At 46.1% G+C, this 20,411-nt stretch overlaps 1 protein-coding gene across 1 annotated transcript in view; it reads right to left on the bottom strand.

Annotated features, from left to right (window-relative positions):
* The window catches only part of ITGA9 (integrin subunit alpha 9), a 335,241-nt gene that overhangs the window by 135,727 nt on the left and 179,103 nt on the right, over positions 1-20,411 (bottom strand). The window contains exon 17 of the mRNA XM_055321450.1: positions 11,883-11,959. Coding sequence (XP_055177425.1) covers positions 11,883-11,959 — 77 coding nt within the window. The remainder of the gene's footprint in view (positions 1-11,882; positions 11,960-20,411) is intronic.

Below are 20,411 nucleotides of genomic sequence, written 5' to 3'. Positions count from 1 at the left end.
ATAACATGACAACAGCTTTATAATGAGATCCCAGTTCTGCATATTATAATAAAAATTTTCTGTCTACTCCAGTGAACAAAGCAAAACATTTGCTTCTTCAGCATGTATCCTTCCCATAATCAGGAAAAACTTCTCAACAGGGGTTTTCAGCCTGTTTTTATGCCACCAGATACTCCTGGTAGCCTACAGAAATGAATGGCCCCCTTATCAAAATAAAGTTTGAAAATGCATAAAATGGAAAATCAGACTACAAAAAAAACCAATCATACAAAAATATCATGATAATTACTTTTAAAAATGTGTGGTATAGTAATATGTGCTCTTTCTTTTATGACATTAAGTAATAAGATTTGGCAGTGGGTCTAGTAACTACCATGACTTTGAAGCAAGTATGAATGTAAACGATATTCTGAAACATCTGCAACACTGTAACCTGATAGGCAACATCAGTGATTTCTATGTGTGACAGTCACAGGTCCTGCCTATATTCTTATGTGTCATTGTCTACATTTATAATCGAATAAGATGCTACATTTCAGTTTGAAGTTAGTGAAAATAAAGACTGTCTTACTATTCAAGTTCATAGACTCCATGAACTCGATGCCCAGATCACTAAGGGACTATGGATCCAGGGTGGAACATCTGTCCTGTGGGAATGGAGGGAGATGGGCTGGTTTAATGACAGGAAGGAGAGGCTAAGCTGGGGGAGAGAGGAAAGACGAAAATGTCATTTCTGGAAGGTGTATAATAAAGTGTTTGCAACTGCTCTGGATTTCCTTCACCTTGATTCCAATGCCCCTGGACTGACAATGAGCCTTCTTTAAAACTGATCGAGGGATCCCTGGGTGGCGCAGCGGTTTAGCGCCTGTCTTTGGCCCAGGGCGCGATCCTGGAGACCCAGGATCGAATCCCATGTCGGGCTCCCGGTGCATGGAGCCTGCTTCTCCCTCTGCCTGTGTCTCTGCCTCTCTCTCTCTCTCTGTGTGACTATCATAAATAAATTTTAAAAAATTATAAAAAAAAATAAAACTGATCGACCTGGGGAGGCTAGCCAAAGAGGTGCATATGAGAACCTTCTCCTTCTTGGTGTAGAAGGTTAATCTGTTTGAGTTCTTCCACACCAGGAAAAAGAAACAAAAGCAAAAATTTTAAAATTCATTTTTCATTTTTTTCTTGAAGAAACAACTGTTAGGTGAAACAATGGTATTTACCTCTTGTTCAAATTTCATTTTCACAGAAAATATTCTATAAAGGAGCCCAGTGCTCCTGGTGAGGAAGCCTGATTACTCCACCTGAGTATCCACATACTAAGGACTCCGGCTGCTTTTGGTTCCCCACCAGTCAGGAGATTTCCAGTAAAAGCCATCTCTCATGGGGGCACCCCTTCTCCTTTTATCCCTTGTGTCTGCAGAGCCCTCTTTAACAACAAAGTCCCAGGGACGAAGCCACCAGAAGTAATCCTAAAGACACAAGAGCTTGGGAGAGCCTGGGTGGCTCAGTTGGCTGAGTTTCTGACTCTTGGTTTCAGCTCAGGTCACTGTCTCAGGATCGTGAGATCAAGCCCAGTATCAGGCTCTGCGCTCACTACGGAGTTTACTTGAGATTCTCTCTCTCCCTCTGCCCCTCCTCCTGTTCATGTGTTTGCTCTTTCTTGAATGGATGAGTGAATGAATGAGTGACACAAAATCCCACTCACCACCTGAAAGGACCTCTTACACATCACTCCACAGGCCTGGTTTTAAAAATCCAAAAACCTCTCTAATTCCAAGAGGGCAGATAAAAAGTCCATTGGCAACTATTTCCCCCCACTGATACCTAATAAATACATTGGATTTAGTTTCCTCTCAAAACTCACATTCCTAAAAAAGAATCAGACTGCCTGGCCAGGAGATCCAAGAAGGAACAAATAGGATGTGAAGCCTAAGATGTATAGCTTCTCAGGTTGGCTTCCCTGGAAGCAATCTCTGATTGGGATTCAGGTGGTTTAGAAAGCGATGTCATGAGGAGCAAGGAGCCATGGAAGGCGGATGGGGCAGGCAAGGAGCTGAGCAAGACTGTGGCCTTGGATGGAGTCTCCTGATTCACATAGAGCACAAACTGCAGCACAGAATTACCAACACTTGAGAAAAGGGGGCTAGTTTCTGTGTCTCCCAAATGAGCCAGCCAGTCATTAGCCGAGAGTTGCCCCAGGGTGGGTGTAACCTCCCAGGCAATGTGACTCCCAGAAGGCAAGGGCCATTCTCCAGGCCAGAGGAGGGGCAGCCGTGGGCCCTGAGTAGCCAAAACTTAATGACAGCTGGGAACTGGCTTTTGGTACCAAAAGCATCCACCCAGCCTCATTGTGTTTGGGTCAAGATCACCTGGCACGGAGTCAGAAAAGCAGGATCATAAAATCTAGAAGTTCTTTACATAATACCTCCCTTCTCATGGCAATTGCGATGAACCCTGACTTATGAGCAGTCCACCTTATACCCAAGTCTGTCACCTTTGGCCCTGCAGGTGGGGGTCAGTGACCACTGGGGACAAAGCAAAAGGATCATCCCTTCTCAACCACAGCTACTTGGGTTTTTCATTGGTGGAGAGCACAAGGGTCAATTTCATTTCCTGGAGGTCCCATTAGGTGACTCAGAACAAACTGGGAAAAGATGCTCACAACAGGGCGTGGGCAAGCCAGCAAGAAAAGTATGTGTGGGCAAAGACTTACTTCAGAAAACAAAACAACTGCCTGTCCTTGGAATTTAGCTTTTCTTACAGAAATAAAAGTCTGCTTCAGGATGGGTGAGGCTAGTAACAGTGGCAAGAGACCATTGACCCCGCCGCAGAATAAACTGCCAAAAATTTTAGCAAAGAAGTAGCCCGTCTGTTCTGCACTTGAGAAGTGAGGGATCTAGTTGCTACCTTCTCTTCATAGCTCCTTTTCTTGGTTTAAATGTCCAGGGAGAAGGAAAGTAACAGCCGTATCATTTGGACCTTGCTGGAAAGATGCTTACACATAAAACCTCCAATGGCTGGCTGTATTTGGAAGCCAAGGAAAATATTACCAAATAAAATTTTATTAGGTACACCCTTGAGGTAGACCGAGACTTCCCAGGTCGCTTAGGAGGGAGGTGGCCTACAGGCAAGTGCTGTCCCAGTGGCTTCTGTGGTTGCCACGGTTACTCCCTCAGCCCTGCCTTCAACATTCCTTTAGGGATTCCCCAAACTCTCACCATCCAGATGGAAAATCCCTGTGTCTGCTGAGCAGGGGGAGGGCTGTCCCTGAAATCCAGTACTTGTTGGGATAGATTTCTGCTGTTCCTATGTGTGTGTGTGTGTGGGGGGGGCAAAGGAAGCTGAAAAAAATGAAGTGACCTTCCCTCCATGTTTTCAATCTGTCCAACAAGGAAACATGGTCAATTCCTCAGGTGGTGGCCCACTCTCCTCAACCTCACACCTGAGGCTGGTAGGCTATTTAGGAAGCTACCAATCAGATCTGCCCTGAGATAGGCAGGAAGTTCCTAAAGTCATCTCCACTGGTTAGCAGCACAGTAGAGTGGGTGTCAGAGACAGGCCAGGTTCCCCAAGCTGCCATGGCTAAAGACACAGGCCATGGGTCTAATGGCTAGGACATTGGACTCGGACTCAGGAACCTACCAGCAGGTGTTTTTCCTGCCACTGCCATTTAACTTTCTTTTTGACTTCAGAAAAGGGACTCCAATTCCTGCCTATCAGCTTCCCATTCTGCACCTGAAATGCTATGGCTCCCAGTATGTACATGCCAATCACCAACCGTGAAGGACCTGTGAGCTGGACTTGTTTCTACCCAACCTGAGTTACTCTGAAGGACAACAGAGAGGGCATCTCAGAGCCATACAGTCATGCTCTGTGCTCATCCCCAGACCGGGCCGGAGCCAGGGCTCCAAAAAAACACAGCTACTTAGGCCTGCTCCACTCAGGTCCCTCCCAGGACGATGGAGGAGCCAGAAGTCTTACCCTCTTTGCCTGGGGTGTGCTGTGAACACATCTCTTACCTATCTTTCCCACAGCCCTCAGGAAAATGAGAACAAAGCTCCTAGTCCTGTACTAGGCTCATGGGTTTGCTCTAAAACCAAATGCTCTTCATATTTGCTAGAGAAGGGACAAAGGATTAAGATACAAACAAATGCAATAGGAAATAAGGTTTTTTTAAAAAGATTTTATTCATTTAATTCATGAGAGAGAGAGAGAGAGGCAGAAACGCAGGCAGAGGGAGAAGTAGGCTCCACGCAAGGAGCCTGACACAGGACTCGATCCTGGGACTCTAGGATCACGCCCTGGGCTGAAGGCAGGTGCCAAACCACTGAGTCACCCAGGGATCCCCAGGAAATAATGTTACCATAGTAATGGAGAATGTTGGGTATTTGGCAAACCATGGAAAGAAAGTATTCTCAGGAAGCTAAAGGGAAGAAATCTTAGGGTCAAAATGTTCTAATACACCTGTTAGAAATTCCGGAATAAATTCATCGAGATTCTTTGAGAAAGTGGGTGTAGCAGACATAATCCATGCCCTTGCCCCCCTCCTTGGATGGTGCCAAATGCTCTTGCCGACCTCCAGCTGCCAGTGTTTGCATCTTTGTATCCAAGGGTCTCTTTCTAGAACCAGACAAAGCTGTCACAGGCTGGGGGTGCCAGGGATTAACTGTCCCTACCCTCCCAACTCCGGAGCAGCCCTCAACCCATGACCGAGAGTCAAACACTCCAGCCCCTCTGCCCTCTGATGAAGTAATTGTGAAAAGAATGTTTTCCACCATGCCTTAGGGTTTTCTTGCAGGGTGTAGCTGCAGCCACTGTGGTAGGCTGGCATGATGAACTGACTACTGGCCTCTCTCCACGTGCATCCTTTGTCATGTGACATCATATCCCCTCCCATCAGGAAGTAGTTTACTTCCCCACCCCTTGAATCCTGTTGGCCCTGGCTTTGCTCTGGCCAACAGAATGGGACAATGAAACTAGCCCTTACAAGTCTTTGTGCGTTGCTGTTCTGGATTTTGGATCCCTGCCACACCATAAGTATAAGCGTGGACTAGCTGGCCAGAGTATGAGAGACCACCTGGAGGCCAGTGGAGGAACCCCAGCCACCAAAAACCAATAATCACAAACAGAGGCAACTGGCCAACCTGAACTTGACTGCAGATCCATGAGGGAGTCCAGGAGACCAGAAGATCCAAACGGCTGAACCCACCCTAAACAGCTGACCCACAGAATCAAGAGATAAATAAATAGGGTTTTTCCAAGGCATGAATTTTTGGGGTGACTTATTACACAGCAATAAGTAACTAATACACTAGAGTTGCACAGTGATGCAGGAGATTGTCCCTACTTGCCTTCATCAAGCCTGGTATATCCACAGCAAGTGCTCTGTTACTCTTTGTCAAATAAATGAATATACTAGCACTTTGTCACCTCCTGCCAGATGAGTAGAAGCTAGACACCCTAGAAGGTTACTATATGTTTCGATACCCTTCCCAGTGTGTGAGTGTTGCTTTGCTTACCTGACACTGCTGATTACCTTCCCAGGGGCCTAAATCCTACCCTCTGCCTGGTTAACTCCCAAAGAAGGACCACCCACATGTCTGTTTAACCTTGATGTGTTCCTGAAATGTGGAAGACACACCTGCTGCCTCCCATTAGGGAATCCACATCAGAGCAAAAGCAAAGACTTATTCTGAGAGAGGAGAGGATGAGCAATCCTTTGACTCATTCAAAAACTCCTATACACTGGAGCATTTCATTTTTCTTTCAAGAATACACCCTTGAAAAAACCATTCCTGTTTCCAGAGATTTTAGAAATAGTGACTACACAGCCCAATCAACAAACTTCTTTTGCATTTTTCTTCCAGATCTGGGACAGTGAAGGAAAAAACCTTCACTTCAGTGAAGTAAGTCAACCGGCTAATATTCTGACAAGGGCACAAGTTTTCCAGGTTCCTGATCAGCTCCCACTTGCCTTCCTTCATAAAAGTGACAACAACAATGATGGCAACTTTACATATGAGGAAACTGCTGATGTGCCCATCATAAGTTTGGGGTCAAAGGTGGCCCTTAAAGGAGAGGAAAGTCCAACTTAGGTGAGTTAAGAATGTGTGACTCGGGGATCCCTGGGGGGCTCAGCGGTTTAGCGCCTGCCTTCAGCCCAGGGCGTGATCCTAGAGTCCCGGGATCGAGTGCCACATCAGGATCCCTGCATGGAGCCTGCTTCTCCCTCTGCCTGTGTCTCTGCATCTCTGTATTTGTGTGTGTGTGTGTGTGTGTGTGTGTGTGTGTGTGATGAATAAATAAATAAAATCTTAAAAAAAAAAAAGAATGTGTGACTTGGGATGCCTGGGTGGCTCAGTGGTTGGGTGCCTGGCTTTGGCTCAGGGCATGATCCCTGGATCCGGGACTGAGTTCCACATCAGGCTCTTTGCAGGGAGCCTGCTTCTCCCTTTACCTATGTGTCTGCCTCTGTCTGTGTCTCTCATGAATAAATAAATAAAATCTTAACAAAAAAATGTGTGACTCACTGCAGACACCACCACTGACCCATCAGACAGGCAGCAAATGTCTCCAGGGGGAAGAGCAGAGCTTTACATGTCCAACAGCACACAAGAGAGCATGAATGGGGATGGATGGAAGCCATCTTGATTCACAGATTTTTTTTTTTAATAATAAATTTATTTTTTAGATTTTTTAACCCACCCAGCTCCTTTCTGGATGGGACTTCTCACACAGAGGAGGACTTTTTCCCCAAGGTCCCCTGCCTCAGTACTTCGGGTCCAGAGCCAGCTGATATCAGACCCCCAACACCAACTGAGGCTAGTGTTCAGGAGGAGAACCAGATGCAGGATTAGACATTCCTGGCTTTAAGGGCTTGAGTGTCTGTATCCTCCCCACTAAAAAGAGTATAATAATATTTACTTGTTAGTGTCATTGAGAGGATTAAGTCAAATAATAATGCTAACTTTCATTTGCTGAGTGCCTACTATATGCCGAGCACTTTTAGAGACACTTAAATATGTTTTAATTCATTAGATACTTAGAATGACTTTATAAGGTGTTGCTATTATTTCTCTTGTTTTACAGATGAGGAAATGGGCACAGAGATGTTAAGCAACTTGCCCAAGGTTGCACAGCTGGTAAGACACTATGTGTGTGTCTATGTATACCTATGACTCTCTAGGGTACCTAGTGCACAGTAGGTGTTCCTTAAATAGAGCTCTCTTCCCCTTTATCAAACAAGACTTTACTTCTACTGCATGATGTGCAGTTGATAATTCCAATTTTGATAATATAAAAAAAATAGTCACTTTTGAGAAGAATAATTTTCAGGTTCTAAAAGGCTCTTGGGTGCAGCAATCCTCCTCTTGAAGCCTGGTTTTTCATGGATGGAGCTACCTGTCTCCCAGCCAAAGATTTTGGGAAATGCACCTGATCCCACACCTCCACTGTGATAATAGCACTGTTAAGACCACAAACATACAAGCATTATATGTGGCCACAAGATGGTTCTTCTAACTTCATAAGTATTTTACTGCGTCTTTTCACTTCCCTTAAGCGTTCTTTCATTATTCAGGTTGGCTAGCCAAAAGGTACTGCAATGTTCCACTGGTCTCCTATGGGATGCATCAAAATATATACATGTATTTTTAGATCAACTGCCATAGTCTACATTTCTTTTTATCTTAATCACATGTGCTGTAATCGTAGATACTGTAAGTATTCAGACAGACAAAACAAGACATGTTGCATCATTTCATAAATGGAGTTTTCAGTTCTATTTAATAGAAATGATCTAAGCAGCTTCATCCCTGTTCCTGGACATTCTGGAAGAAGCGTGTTTTGGAAACAGGCTCAAGCCCGTTAAAGACGATGAACCTTTAATTAAAGACTTGATTGTTTTAAGAGACAACAGGCCTGCCAGAATTCCTGCTCTCTGGAGAGAAAAACAAAAACATCCCTGAGTCCCCATCACAGATAGCATTTCCTGGCCTGATCCCTGACCACTCTGGGGGACCCAATCACTCCCAGATGTCTTTCCCTCTGTCTTCTGCAGCCTCCTCAGTCTGGTGGGTACTTGGCCACTTCCAGCCACACCTTGTCCTGTGCTGTCTGCCCAGTCATCAGAGGGGTCTTCCTCTGTTATGCTTTGCTTCAACTTTTCAGTACAGTGGGTCACAGCTAACACAAGAGTGAGGTTCTACAGGCACTATGGAAGGCAAAAGTTGTGTCCAAACTGCCCTTCTGAAATGAAATCTCTGGGGAGGCACCGTGGTAAAGATCAATACAGCATGTCTCTTAAGTCCGATGCTGCCAAGGGTACTCCTGCGCCAGGACAAAGGGGCTCTGTGGACCTGTGCCGGGGACTAGGAAATGAGGTGGGTGGCGGGGAGTTGATTCAAAACTCAAGCTTTCGCTGAGTGGAAGAGAGGAACAGATGACCCACACCATGTCACTCTCTCTCAGTCTTGCCACATCTCTCACTGTGCCCTCCTGACCCCCCTCCTTCATGCCAGACATCTGCAGATCTTTGTGGGCATCAGCCCTCCACACCTTCATGCCTCTGCTTACATTTTCCATCTGCCCAGAAAACCCACATCCTCCCCCTCATGTCTCTTCATTCCTCTTCCTGGAAGCTGCTCCCTAGCCCTATAATGACCCATCTACCTTTGTTCTAGCACTGACAAGGTGATGCCATGTCCATTGTGCTGGGAGAGCAGGGCACACACAGCGTTCATTTCTGCACCCTGGTGCCCAGTGTTTCCCTGACTTGAAAAATCAAGGGATATGCAACCCTTATCCTCCCCTCCCTGCCCCCAGGGCAATAATGAGTCAATAGAGTTCGTGACAACCAGAGCTACTCGGTTCTGGTTCTGACAACTGAGCCTTCGTGAACCACATTCACACCCTGGCTTCCACCAGCAGTTTACGGACTGTGCCTTCTCCTACTTGGTGACTAGCTCTGCATGAAGGTCTGGGGAAATCCAGTATACCCAAAGCCACCATTTGAGTTTTTATTTCTCCTCATTCAATTACCAATTAATGTTTCTCTGATGGCTCCCTTGGGGACAGCTATGGGTCCAAGATACAAAGAAGGTTTAATGGGGGATCCAGACAAAGGCTATTTTGAGGGATGGGGGTGGGGGAAGGGAGGGCTCCTGGGAAATAACTCATCCTAAGGAGAGGCTCATAGCTTTCATCCAACGACACTGTTTCTGAGATTGAGAAAATATTCTTACCCAGTCTCTAGGTCTCATGCCTGAGTCAAGAATGTTGGAATTAGAAGAAAGGTTGAATCAGCCCTGAAAACTAAGGTATCAGGAAAAAGAGCATCTTAAAAAAAAAAGGAAAAAGAGCAGTCCTCTTCCTTATGTAGTAATGTAGTAGAGCAGACTGCCATATAGGTCCCAATTCACCCTTCCCTGAACTTACGTCCTCTGCTGTGTGACTTTGCTGTGCCTCTCACTAAGGCAGCACAGAATATTTTCCTGTCTCCTGATTTTGGGGTCTGTCATATGACTTGTTGTGACCGATGGAATAAGGCTAAAGGCAGAATACACCAGGTCTGAACCTAGGGTTATTAATAAGGGTTATTGCATGTTTTTGCTTGCCCTTTCCACTGTCACCAAGTCATGAGAAGGATATGCCCATGCTAGCTGACTGGTTCCAGCAGGACAATGAAGATACATGAAGCAGAGCTAACTGAGTCACTTGAGCCTAGCCGAGATCAACTTATCCTCTGATGAACCCCAGATGCTTGGGCAAGTCAGCCAAGATCCAGCTGAATCCAGCCTGGACCAGCCAACCCTCAGCCAACCTGCAGTCCATGACTGCTGTTTCAAGCCACAGAGTTTTGAGGTGCTTTGTTATGCAGCTGGCTATAGTGAGCTGATACATATGTGGGATCTGGATCCTGGCTGCCATACCAGTTCTCAAATTATCAATTACTGGGCCCATAAAGCAGAACTGGTTCTGATCCACAAATCCTGAGGGGCCAGGTAGGGGCAGCGGAGGCCATTTTAAGTACAAGGTGCCTTACCAACCATGAGCCTTGGAGTTTATATCTTAATACATGAAAAGTACAGTTGAACAGAGATAGATTTGACTGTGTCCATTAATGGGCAGAAAGAACATCAGAACTTCCCTAACCTAATATTTAACCTTGGAGCAGGTGTACATTTTCCCACCACACACAGTTTTCTGATCCCAAACAAATTTCCAACACTCACAATCTGCTTCAAGACAAAACAAATTTGTATATTTTTTTATGTTACTTTTTCCCTAAAACACTTTTTGGAAGACCTGTTTAAAGCTAAAAGTAATGACTTGATAATTTATGAACTTTTTTAGAACTGGTTTCTCTAATAACCCCGGCAAGTTCTTTTTAATGTTAAAAAATTCCAATGTCCACTTCATTTGTCTGAAGTAATCTTCTAAGGTTGGCAAAACAGGTGCCACTTTAATCTACCACATTTGTCCTAAGTAAAAGTAATGCTAATTAATATTTAAGTGGCAGGCACCTGGGTGGTTCAGTAGTTGAGCATCTGCCTTTGGCTCAGCTCATGATCCCAGAGTCCTGGGATTGAGTACTGCATTGGGCTCCCCGCAGGGAGCCTGCTTCTCCCTCTGCCTGTGTCTCTGCCTCTCTCTCTGGGTCTCTCATGAGTAAATAAATAAAATCTTAAAATAATAACATCTAAGTGTCATGGAGGAGTATTTGTGTGTGTGTGGTGGTGGGGGGGGGCAGTGTTACATCACCTTGTGCCCAATAAATGAATATAAAAGAAAAAGAATCTTAGTATTACTTCCTTTGATGAATAGATTATTTATCAATGTAAGTGTTCCAGTGCAGTCACTGTTTACATTCCACCCATTCTCAACTCTCATGGTTACAAATAAAGGGCACAGTATGGCATTTTGGAAAATAACTATCAAAAGAAATGGTAATAAACCTATGGAGAGACTTTCTGGCCCCCAGGCTAAAACAATCTTTCAGAAGGAACTGTCTTGAAAGGAAAACATTCTCTGAAATGTGGTCAAATGATTTAGGACCAGCACCTAAATCCTACAAAACATCTAGAATAAAAGGCTGGCAGAGAGGAAACAGAAGGCCTCTGTGTGGTTTACCTTTGCCTGGGGGACTCTCGTACTGTGGGAGGAAAGCCTGAAACAATAGAGACTGTCTGTTCCCTCTAATCAGGACCACTAGTCCCTCTCCTTCACCCCCTCCCACTGCCACAGAACCTTCACCTGTTGTGAAAGCAGATGCCATTGTTAAGTGCGTGTGCATGGTGGTGGTGGGAGAAATTAAAAGAATCTTTTATAATAGTCAAATCATATGAACGGTCTCAATTAAATACCGGCAATTTCTTACGGTTCAACCTAATACAATGTGTAGGTATAAAATACCCCCTCCATCACACAAATCAGAAATATGGGCTAAGCCGTAAGATATGTAGAACTGTGAACGAAACAAAAAGCAGATTATCCCCTGCAGATGATAGGCGCTGTTAACATGATCACAGGGGCACTGGGTGGCTCAGTGGGTTAAGTGGCTGCCTTTGGCTCAGGTCATGATCTCCAGGTCCTGGGATGGAGCCCCACGTCAGGCTCCCTGCTTGGCGGTGGGGAGTCTGCTTGTCCCCCTGCACCCATACTCATGCACAGTATACACACTCTTTTTAGCTTGTTCCTCTCACATAAATAAAATCTTTTTAAAAATTAATGTATAATACATATACATCTTTTTAAGCTACAAAATACTGTCGCAACCTACCAACTCTAGTTATCCTCTTTGTGGGGCTGAGGTGGGGGGAATCTGCACACTCAAGCTTTAGGGTCATGACAAATGCGCCCCCTGGAAGGAGGTGGCAGGAGCGCTGACTTACCTGGAGAGCAACAGCTGACCTTGGAGCTGCAGGTCGGCGGCACAGTCCTCTGAACGGCAGTTCCTCTCAAAGACCGTCTGTGGGGGACAGACAACGGGAAGGACAGGATTTAATGGCAAAGGTGTAAATACCAGCCAACAACTTTCTTCCAAATCAGCGAGCGGTAACTCTTCCTGGGAACCTTCGAGGCCTCCCCTCCCACGAAGCCAGCCCCCCAACAAGGTGAGGGCTCCTCCTCAGGCTCCAAGGAAACCAGGGCAGAGGGGGCCTGGACTGCAGAGTGCATTCCTTATCGGGTTCCTTTCTCAGTCTACCCAAGTGCTTCTTGAAGTATGTTCCTCAAGAAGGGTACACGGCAGGTGTCCTTTCCACGTTTGAGAAGATCCTTAAATGCACTCCAATGTGAGTGAATAATCCAGTTGCATAAAGAATTCTTAGATTATAGTGTGGTCATTGTCTTCTGTTTGCTTTCTTGGGAAGGCAGAAAATCTCTGTGTGAGATGGGTTCGGCTCGAGCGATGGGATATTATAATGTTTGGTGCCAAAGGGAAACGTCAAAGGCAATGAGGCGAGTAAGCTGAGGACACCACACCCGGGCTGAGGGGACTCTTTCCTACGTCTGGGAGGTGGGGAGGCATAGCCTCTAACCTAGATTGGGCCTCAATGGCCAAAGCTCCCGCTTAGCTTCAGGGCCTAACCCTCTGCGTGCCAAACCCACTCTGTCCACGGGGCTTGTGCAGCGTGCTGAGCCAGGTCTATCTGTGGAGGTTGGCAGGGGAATCGGGAGCAGCATTTTGGGAGGAGTTACAGTTTTCCCCTGTGGTCCACAGCAGGCTGCCAGTCCCTCCCTCATATTGGTCTGGAGCCCTCTGACATGTCTCATCTACGGACAGCAGGCTCCCGGTGTTCCAGACTCACAGACACTCCTCACTACTGTCAAGAGGCTTTGATCATTTTGGGTTTTGGAGAGAAGAGCCTGTTGTCATTTTTTCATTGTAAGTCATTCACTATTGAACGTCTCTTCTGTCACTGCTCATGTTTGTGGGTTTTTCCCCACCACAGAACACAGTTCCAAGTGATCTGCTCCCCTCCCACCGGGTCCATCCAGGCGGCTCTCAGAGTGCCAGCACGGACTCCGGTGAACTTGCTGGCCCACGGACAGTCTAGACCTACCAGAGGGAGTAATTGTGCCTATGGAAATTCATATTCCTGTGTCACATTTCCAAAAGAATAAAGTGCCCCAGCCAACATTCCCGGCCTTGATTGTGGCAGGGGCAAAACTCATGGAAGGCTTGGGCAAAACAAAGGAAATTCCCAAGTCCTTTTGGACACTACTGGGAGCAAGAGAGACAGCCAGATTTCCAGACTTCCAGATAAGACATTTGTGCTTGATTTGCCATCTTGAGCAAGGAGAGAACAGGAGCAAGTGGATGTGGACTGCACGGATATCTCAGGCGAGAGCTGCAGGCTCTGGAGGGTAGGAATGAGGGCAAAGCACCAAAAGTGGCTTCACTTTTGAGACTGAAGCCTGAAGGTCCTTTCATGGGGACTGTCATGCCCTGACCGAGGCTTTGCACCTAACCTTGTTGTAATCTCACATTTTTCTTCCAGCAAACTTTCCACCCATATTATCTAAGCTTCAGGTCTCACAATACCCAGCCCTGCCCATGCTGACAAGGCTCCTCCTTGCACATGTCTTCCCAGTTTCACAGGTGAGAGGGACAAGGTGAGTTCCCCACTGTGAGATATGTGGTGGGAAGCAGGTGAGAAGTTATGGAAAGGACGTGACCTAAGTCCTCCTGTGGCACACAATCTGGCAAGACCTGGCCCCTTTCCTCCTTACCTCTGTCTCTCTGGCTGTCTTGTGCCAGCCACCCCTCAGACTGGCCTCCCATTTTCCCATAGGACAAGCAGGGCCTCCACCACAGCTGGTCCCCAGCTCCTCCACCTGGTTCACCCAGGGCATGTCCTCTCATCCTTCCATGAGCAAATCAAAACCATGTCTCTGAGCCCCCTCCACCCATGAGCTCAGGCTTCATTGTAGTTCTAGTTCTGGGTACTTTCTGCTGCTACTGCTCCTCTGGGTTTAAAACTAACTGATTTTTATCATTACTGGTTTCCTGTTTATCTCCCCTGCTAATATTATGCCTCCACAAAGATAGGGACTGTATTGGTCTTTTTAAAAAAATATTTTATTTATGTATTCATGAGAGACACAGAAAGAGAGGCAGAGACACAGCCAGAGGAAGAAGCAGGCTCTCTGTGGGGAGTCTGATACGGGACTTGATTCTAGGACCCAGGAATCATGACCTGAGCCCAAGGCCGATGCTCAACCACTGAGCATCCCAGGTACCCCAGGATATATTGGCCTTGTTCACCTTTGTGCCTGTCCCTGGAGCCTGGCATCTTGAAGTTGCCCGGTCAACACTGGAAGACTGTGTGGTGCTCTGAAAGATGAGGTGACCCTGAAATGGGGAGTCCCATGGTGGCTGCCCCAATCCAGGCCAATGCTAATAATCAATGCCCAAGCTGTAGCAACCATCCCTTAGCAACATGTGAGTGTAGAGCCCCCTATGAAGGGTCTGTTGCTTTGTAAAAATTCATTGTCTTTGGTCTGCCCTCCTCTTGTACTCTGCTATTTCCTATCCCTGGAACTGACTCACATCTTCCAGGGCTGCTAAATTTCCATCCAACAAAGGCAAACACTGAGTCCACCATTTATATATCTTGATGTACACACACAGGGATACATATATGTACACACACACACACGTGTTATGTGAGTGTTTATACTCACCAGCTAAAACTAAGCATGACCTATTCCGAGAAGATAAAACACCAGCTTACAAATTAGCCCAGGACTCAATTTCCACAGTTATAAAATGAAAATCAGCCATGGCTTTAGGCAAAGATCCTTCCAAGCTGCGAATGCAGTTGTCTTAGAGGTAGAGTAGCAAGACAGAGGAAATCAAGAGACTTGCCTCATGTACTGGGGAGGCTGAAGTTGAAACTCAGAGTTCCTGTGCTTTGGACCTGGATTTGTCTCTCTGGGCAAATGACCATTTTGTTTCCTGAGGAACTGAAAAGCATCCCTCTGGGGCAGAAGGTAGGCAGACTGAGGCCTCAGAAAGCCAGCTGACAACAGAGAGTTTCCAGGAGCAAGTAAAGACTACTTCTCTTTTACTAAGTACAAAGAGTACAGGTTCCCTATGAAGCCAATGGGCCAAACTCCCAACTTTCCTCTTAGGAACAACCCTGAGCGCCAACCAGGGCCTCTACGAAATTCCTCCACCCGCTTTTGCCCCTGTCTCCCTAGTCTTCTGGGCAAAGGCAAGCCTGGCTGTCCGAATCTGACAAATCCCCCACCAGCTTGGAAGCATTCTCTCCTACTGCCCTCCAGCCTCCACCTTCGGGTTGCCAAAGCCCCGTCAATTTCTTTACCCAGAAGAAAACTTTCTGGAAAATGGAAACAGATCTGAGAAGCCACCATCTCTTAATTCCTCTCTGGTTAAAGGAGGTAAACCCTTTCTCTCAGGAGAAAACTGTTTCTTGCCTCAGTCTTCAGAGACTTGCGGACTGGACTCCCAGTGGCCTCCTCAGCCTCACAGACTAAATTTCCATGTTGGCTCCTTCCTCACCCTGGTCTTCACCCAGGTTTTCCTGGAGAATAGTTTTCTTTTTAAAATCCTTTATTCAGCTTCTCCCAAAATCCTTACTCTGCTTCTTTTAAAACAGGATTGGCAGACTTTTTCTATAAAGGGCATCTAGTAAATACTTTTGGCTTTGTGGCTATATGGTGTCTGTCACAACTAGTGGTGTGAAAGCGGCCATATGCAATATGTAGAGACAAAGGCATGGTCACATCTCAATAAAACTTTATTTATAAGAACAGGCAACAGACCAGATTTGGCCTGCAGGCTGTAGTTTATGGACTCCTGTTCTAGAATATTTGGCTATTGGTTTCCTCATTCTCTTCAGGCCAGGAAAAAAAAAAACAAACAAAAAAAAACCCAACAATGAATCCAGCTCAAGTTACATTTTTCTCTGAGCCAGAGTACAGAGGCTGGAGCTGGCCGTGCTTTCTTCCCAACACAGTGGCCACCAAGGCCAAGGCAGCCTTGGGGATGTGTGGCTTGGGGCTGGCAGCTCAATGGCTGTTCTGGCCAAGGTTGACTTAAGAGAGGAAGTTGTCTAGGGACTCAAGCCTTGGGGTGCCCATTTCTCATATTCAAATCTGCATTGGAAAAAATCTTCCTTCCTGATCTAATAGGAAGTAGGGTTCCTCACCTATTCTAGCTGCATGTTCATAGGAGGGTCAATTTCTTGGACTTGGTGATATTTGCTTTTATATATATATTTTTTTAAAAAAAAGAACACAAACCAACAATGAATCCAGCTCGTTACGTTTTTCTCTGAGCCAGAGTACAGAGGCTGGATTATATATATATATATATATATACACACACACACATATACATATATATATATATATATATACACACACACACACATATATAATCAATGACATAGATTAGATTCTATTTACAGGGTTGCTGTGGCAACCATATCCATGCTGAGGCCTGAGAAAATAGCACAAGTGGATTGAATGGGAATACATGATTTTCAAATCCCACCCCAAGCAGACCCAACAAGAAGGCTATTTTTAAGCTAACATGAGTAAGGCATTTCCTGATGGGCAATGTGACTTACCAGAGGGTCTCTGCCTGGATGACAGGAAGTATATTTCTAAACTGCTGTTCCTCCTACAGTCCCATAGAAGCTCCCAGAGGCTCTGGCCATATGTAAATAATGTCTGCAACCCCCAGCACCTAGTACAGTGTTAAAAAATTGTATAAATGCCATGACCAGAGTGTAAAAGGTTTCTCCTTCCAATTCTGTTTCAACAGACTCTTTTTTCAGAATCCAACACGGTCTTTAATGTGAGCTCAGGGTGGTCCTGAGATTTTCTTTGTTTAGCCCCATGCCCAAATGAAGAAATGAAATGTCTCATTGCCCAGTATTTAAAATCAGGTCATACATATAGAGTTCCTTTCTAAAAAGTATCATGTCCAAAGAAATAAATGAAAGACAAATACTTTGTAAGACTGAAGTGGAGACATTCCTCCTATATCAGGGTCTGTACAAATTATCCTTTTTTTGATTTTGAAAGCATGGGAATAAAAACAGTCCCATTGGTCTTCCTCTAAACACAAACACAGCACCAATTTTGCCTCATGTCTTTATGGAGAAATTGGAAGTGACAAGTTCTGTTTGGGGCATACTTGGGTTTACTCCATGGCCCTGCAGTTCATAGCATAGTCCCCTCTGCCTAAAGACAGCCTTCCCCATGATCCAGTTGAACCCCCATGAAAAAGTGAGAGCTGAGCTGGCCCCTCTGGAACTGCACCTGGCCTCTGGACTCACCTGGATTCCAGTACTGCCTGGGATTGGCTGGCCTTTTACAGGCCACATTTCACATCCCCTTACAACCTTTGCCTTTTAATATCAGCCATAAACTTGCTCCTAGAGACCTTCTGCCTCAAGGGTCAGAAATGCTCTCCCACGATTTTTGCCCTGGAATCTTCTGTGTTCTACACTTCATTTATTTTTTTTTTTTTGAACAGCTACTACTAATTAATCACAAGAGGCAGAAAACAGGACCAGCAATAAAGATGCTGGGCCTGTCAGAGAAAAGGAAGAATATGCTAGCTGTATTTCTAAAAGCTGCAGAGCCAGATGGAATCAGGCAACTGGGAGACAGATCCCCTCAAACTGGAGAGGCTGCCAGCAAGACCCCTCCCCATGCACCCACAGAGCCTCACCTCATTGGGGCTCCAGGTGTAACCTCAAGCACCAAGTGCCTGGCCTCGGACTTCCTCAATCATCTCAGAGGAGAACAAAGGAGAAGTTGATGTTCCTTCCCTAGCCAGAGACTGTCCTCTGGAGTCGAGCCCTCATTTGTTTATATACATACTCTATGGGCTCACGGACAAGGTTTTCTATAAGGCAGGACGAAAGAAAGAAAACTCAATGGGCCTGAAGATTTGGGGGCAAAACCACGATTTTTTTCTTACAGAGGGTTGTGGAGGATCGGAACAACTCTTTCCATAAGTTGCAGAGATAAAGCACTAAAGAAGAAAGTGTCCAGGCTGCGCAGGTCACTGCTGGGTACAGCCCAGCCTTTGGGAGATGGGAGTTCCCTCTCCTTTTGGGGTTAACCATGGTGGAGAAGCTAGGAACATAGGGATGTAACCAGACTTCTGGGGTCAGTGAGAAGGCTAAACTACACATGCTTGAAGCTAGATGTCTTTCACACGTGTTTCACCATGACCGTGGTGCCCTTTCTGAAAAGATTACCCAGAAGCTGATGCCAAGCAGCTGATGCTTATAAAAGTGGAGGTAATCTGCTTGGACTAGGGACGGGAGTAGAAACTTCTTCCTCTCACTCCCCTCCTACCCTGCCGGGCCAAAGTGCTTCCCTGAATCCAAGTGCCTAATCTGCCCCTCCTCCCCCAGACTGGATGGTCCATGAAACCTCTCTGGCCCTGGTGTCTGCAGTGACATGCTCTCTCTTTCATCCTCCCGACCACTCAGCTTTGCACTGTTCCCTAGACGTTTTATATATGATAATGAAAATAAACTTTCAGCCTGGCATTTTAAGGCAGCTGGGCACCTCACTGGGGAAACCATTACCTCATGTCCAGGCTGAACAAACAGTGAGTTCTCATGGGCTTGGGCTATATTTCCACACATGCAGGCACTGAGAGGTCTAGGGTCGGGGGACAGATGGTGACGATTTCCAGCACAATGGAGACCCAAAGGCTATGACTTCAACATAATTCAAAATTAACAGTAGAGTAAAACAGCTCAGTTTTCACTTGAAAGATGAGTGAGTGTTCTCAACACGGGTAATGCCTATTCTTTCACTGAGCATATCTCCTCCAGCTTGTTTTTTGGAAAGGACATTTACACGTGCACAAATGTACGACGGTTGTTAGGTGAATCACTCTAAATCACACACCATGCTCTCCTGTCTGGGAGGAATTCCCAGAGAGTTCATAACGCACATTTTAAAAAAATTATACAGCCTTACTGAATCTGTCAGTGGAGAAATTCTGATACGATGTCCAACCTTTGTGGGAAGCCCTAGCTTTGTGTTCTTTCAGAAGGGCTGTCACCGAGATAGATTTACTGAGCATCCACTAAGGCAAGGCACTGTGTCAGCTACCAGGGATCAACAGAAAAATGAGAAAAAATTTATCCCTGTCCTCTTGAGCCTCCATTCAAGTGAGGAAGACAGAAAAGCAATTAGACAAATAATGATAGATTGTGACAGGTTTCATGAAGGAATCAAATAGATAAGTCAAGGCATACAGGTGGTTGGAGAATGGTTCTTTGAGGAGGTGGTATGTAAGCTGAGACCTGAAGAATAAAGAATTGGCTGTGAGAAAGAGCTTTCTAGAAGAGGTATCAGCATGTGCAAAGGGCCTGAGGCTGAAGAGGGTTTGAGTTTGAGAGTGGTTGGCATGCAGTTTGTAGCTAGCACCCAATAATCCTGGAGAGGTCACGCCCCATTGTGCAGGGTCTGTGGGCCTTAACAAGAGTCTAGATGTTCTTCTAAGGGCAGAGGGAAGCTGGGGGAAAGGGGGTAGGTAGGCATTATAAAGAGAAATGACCTGGTGGCCTGGACTACAGTGGTGGCAGGAGAGAGGGAGTATAGAGGCAAGGATTCATGCATCAGTCCAGCTTGTGCTGGAGAGCCAGCTCTTGGGTTCTGGTAGTGTAGATCATCCCCATACCATCCCTCTAGCACAAGGGCATCTCTGGGCCTCACAGGCAAGGACCAGTGCTGAAGATCATGAGAGGTCCATATGAATAACCAGCCAGAGCCCTTAGTGTCACTGCTTCCTACCCAGGGAACTGACACATGGGCCAGCAGAGATTAGACACACGCCCTGCAGAAGGGAATCAGCTTCAGTGGAGCATCTGCTTCCTCTAGTCCCACTTAGACGTTCCTGTGGTTTGCCCTATTCTTTCCTCACCACAGTGCTGTGAAGCTGCCTTGTCACCTCCACTCACTGGGGTGGAGACAGAGGCTTCCAGAGGCTAGGTGACTTGCCCTTCCCAGGAAAGGAAGAACAGAATCTAATGCTGTCTCACCATTTCAATGCTCCTCATGTATTATTTCACAGAATCCCACAATCTCCCCCAGGTAGGCAGAGCAGACAAAGGTACCCCAAGTGACAGATGATAAGCGGGGCTCTTAGCAGGTAAGTGCCCCATGCCACTGGGTGAGTACATTCTGCTCTGGCCTGGGACCCTGATCTTACTCCAAAGACTGTACTCCTTCTCCAGAGAAACCAGGGGAAGAAAGAAGCCCTGGAGTTCTCTGGGGTATGGAGCACATTCCTTTTCTACTGCTGCAGTAATAAGTTAGCACAAATTGAGCAGCTTAAAACAAGACAAATTTATCATCTCACAGCTCTGCAGGGCTTGGCTGGTTTCTCTGCTCTGGGTTTCACAAAGCTG

Source organism: Nyctereutes procyonoides, unplaced genomic scaffold (assembly GCF_905146905.1).
Source record: "Nyctereutes procyonoides isolate TBG_1078 unplaced genomic scaffold, NYPRO_anot_genome, whole genome shotgun sequence".
Classification (NCBI taxonomy): domain Eukaryota; kingdom Metazoa; phylum Chordata; class Mammalia; order Carnivora; family Canidae; genus Nyctereutes; species Nyctereutes procyonoides.
Note: the sequence above shows the minus strand (reverse complement) of the source record. Positions and strands in the feature narration are given on the sequence as shown.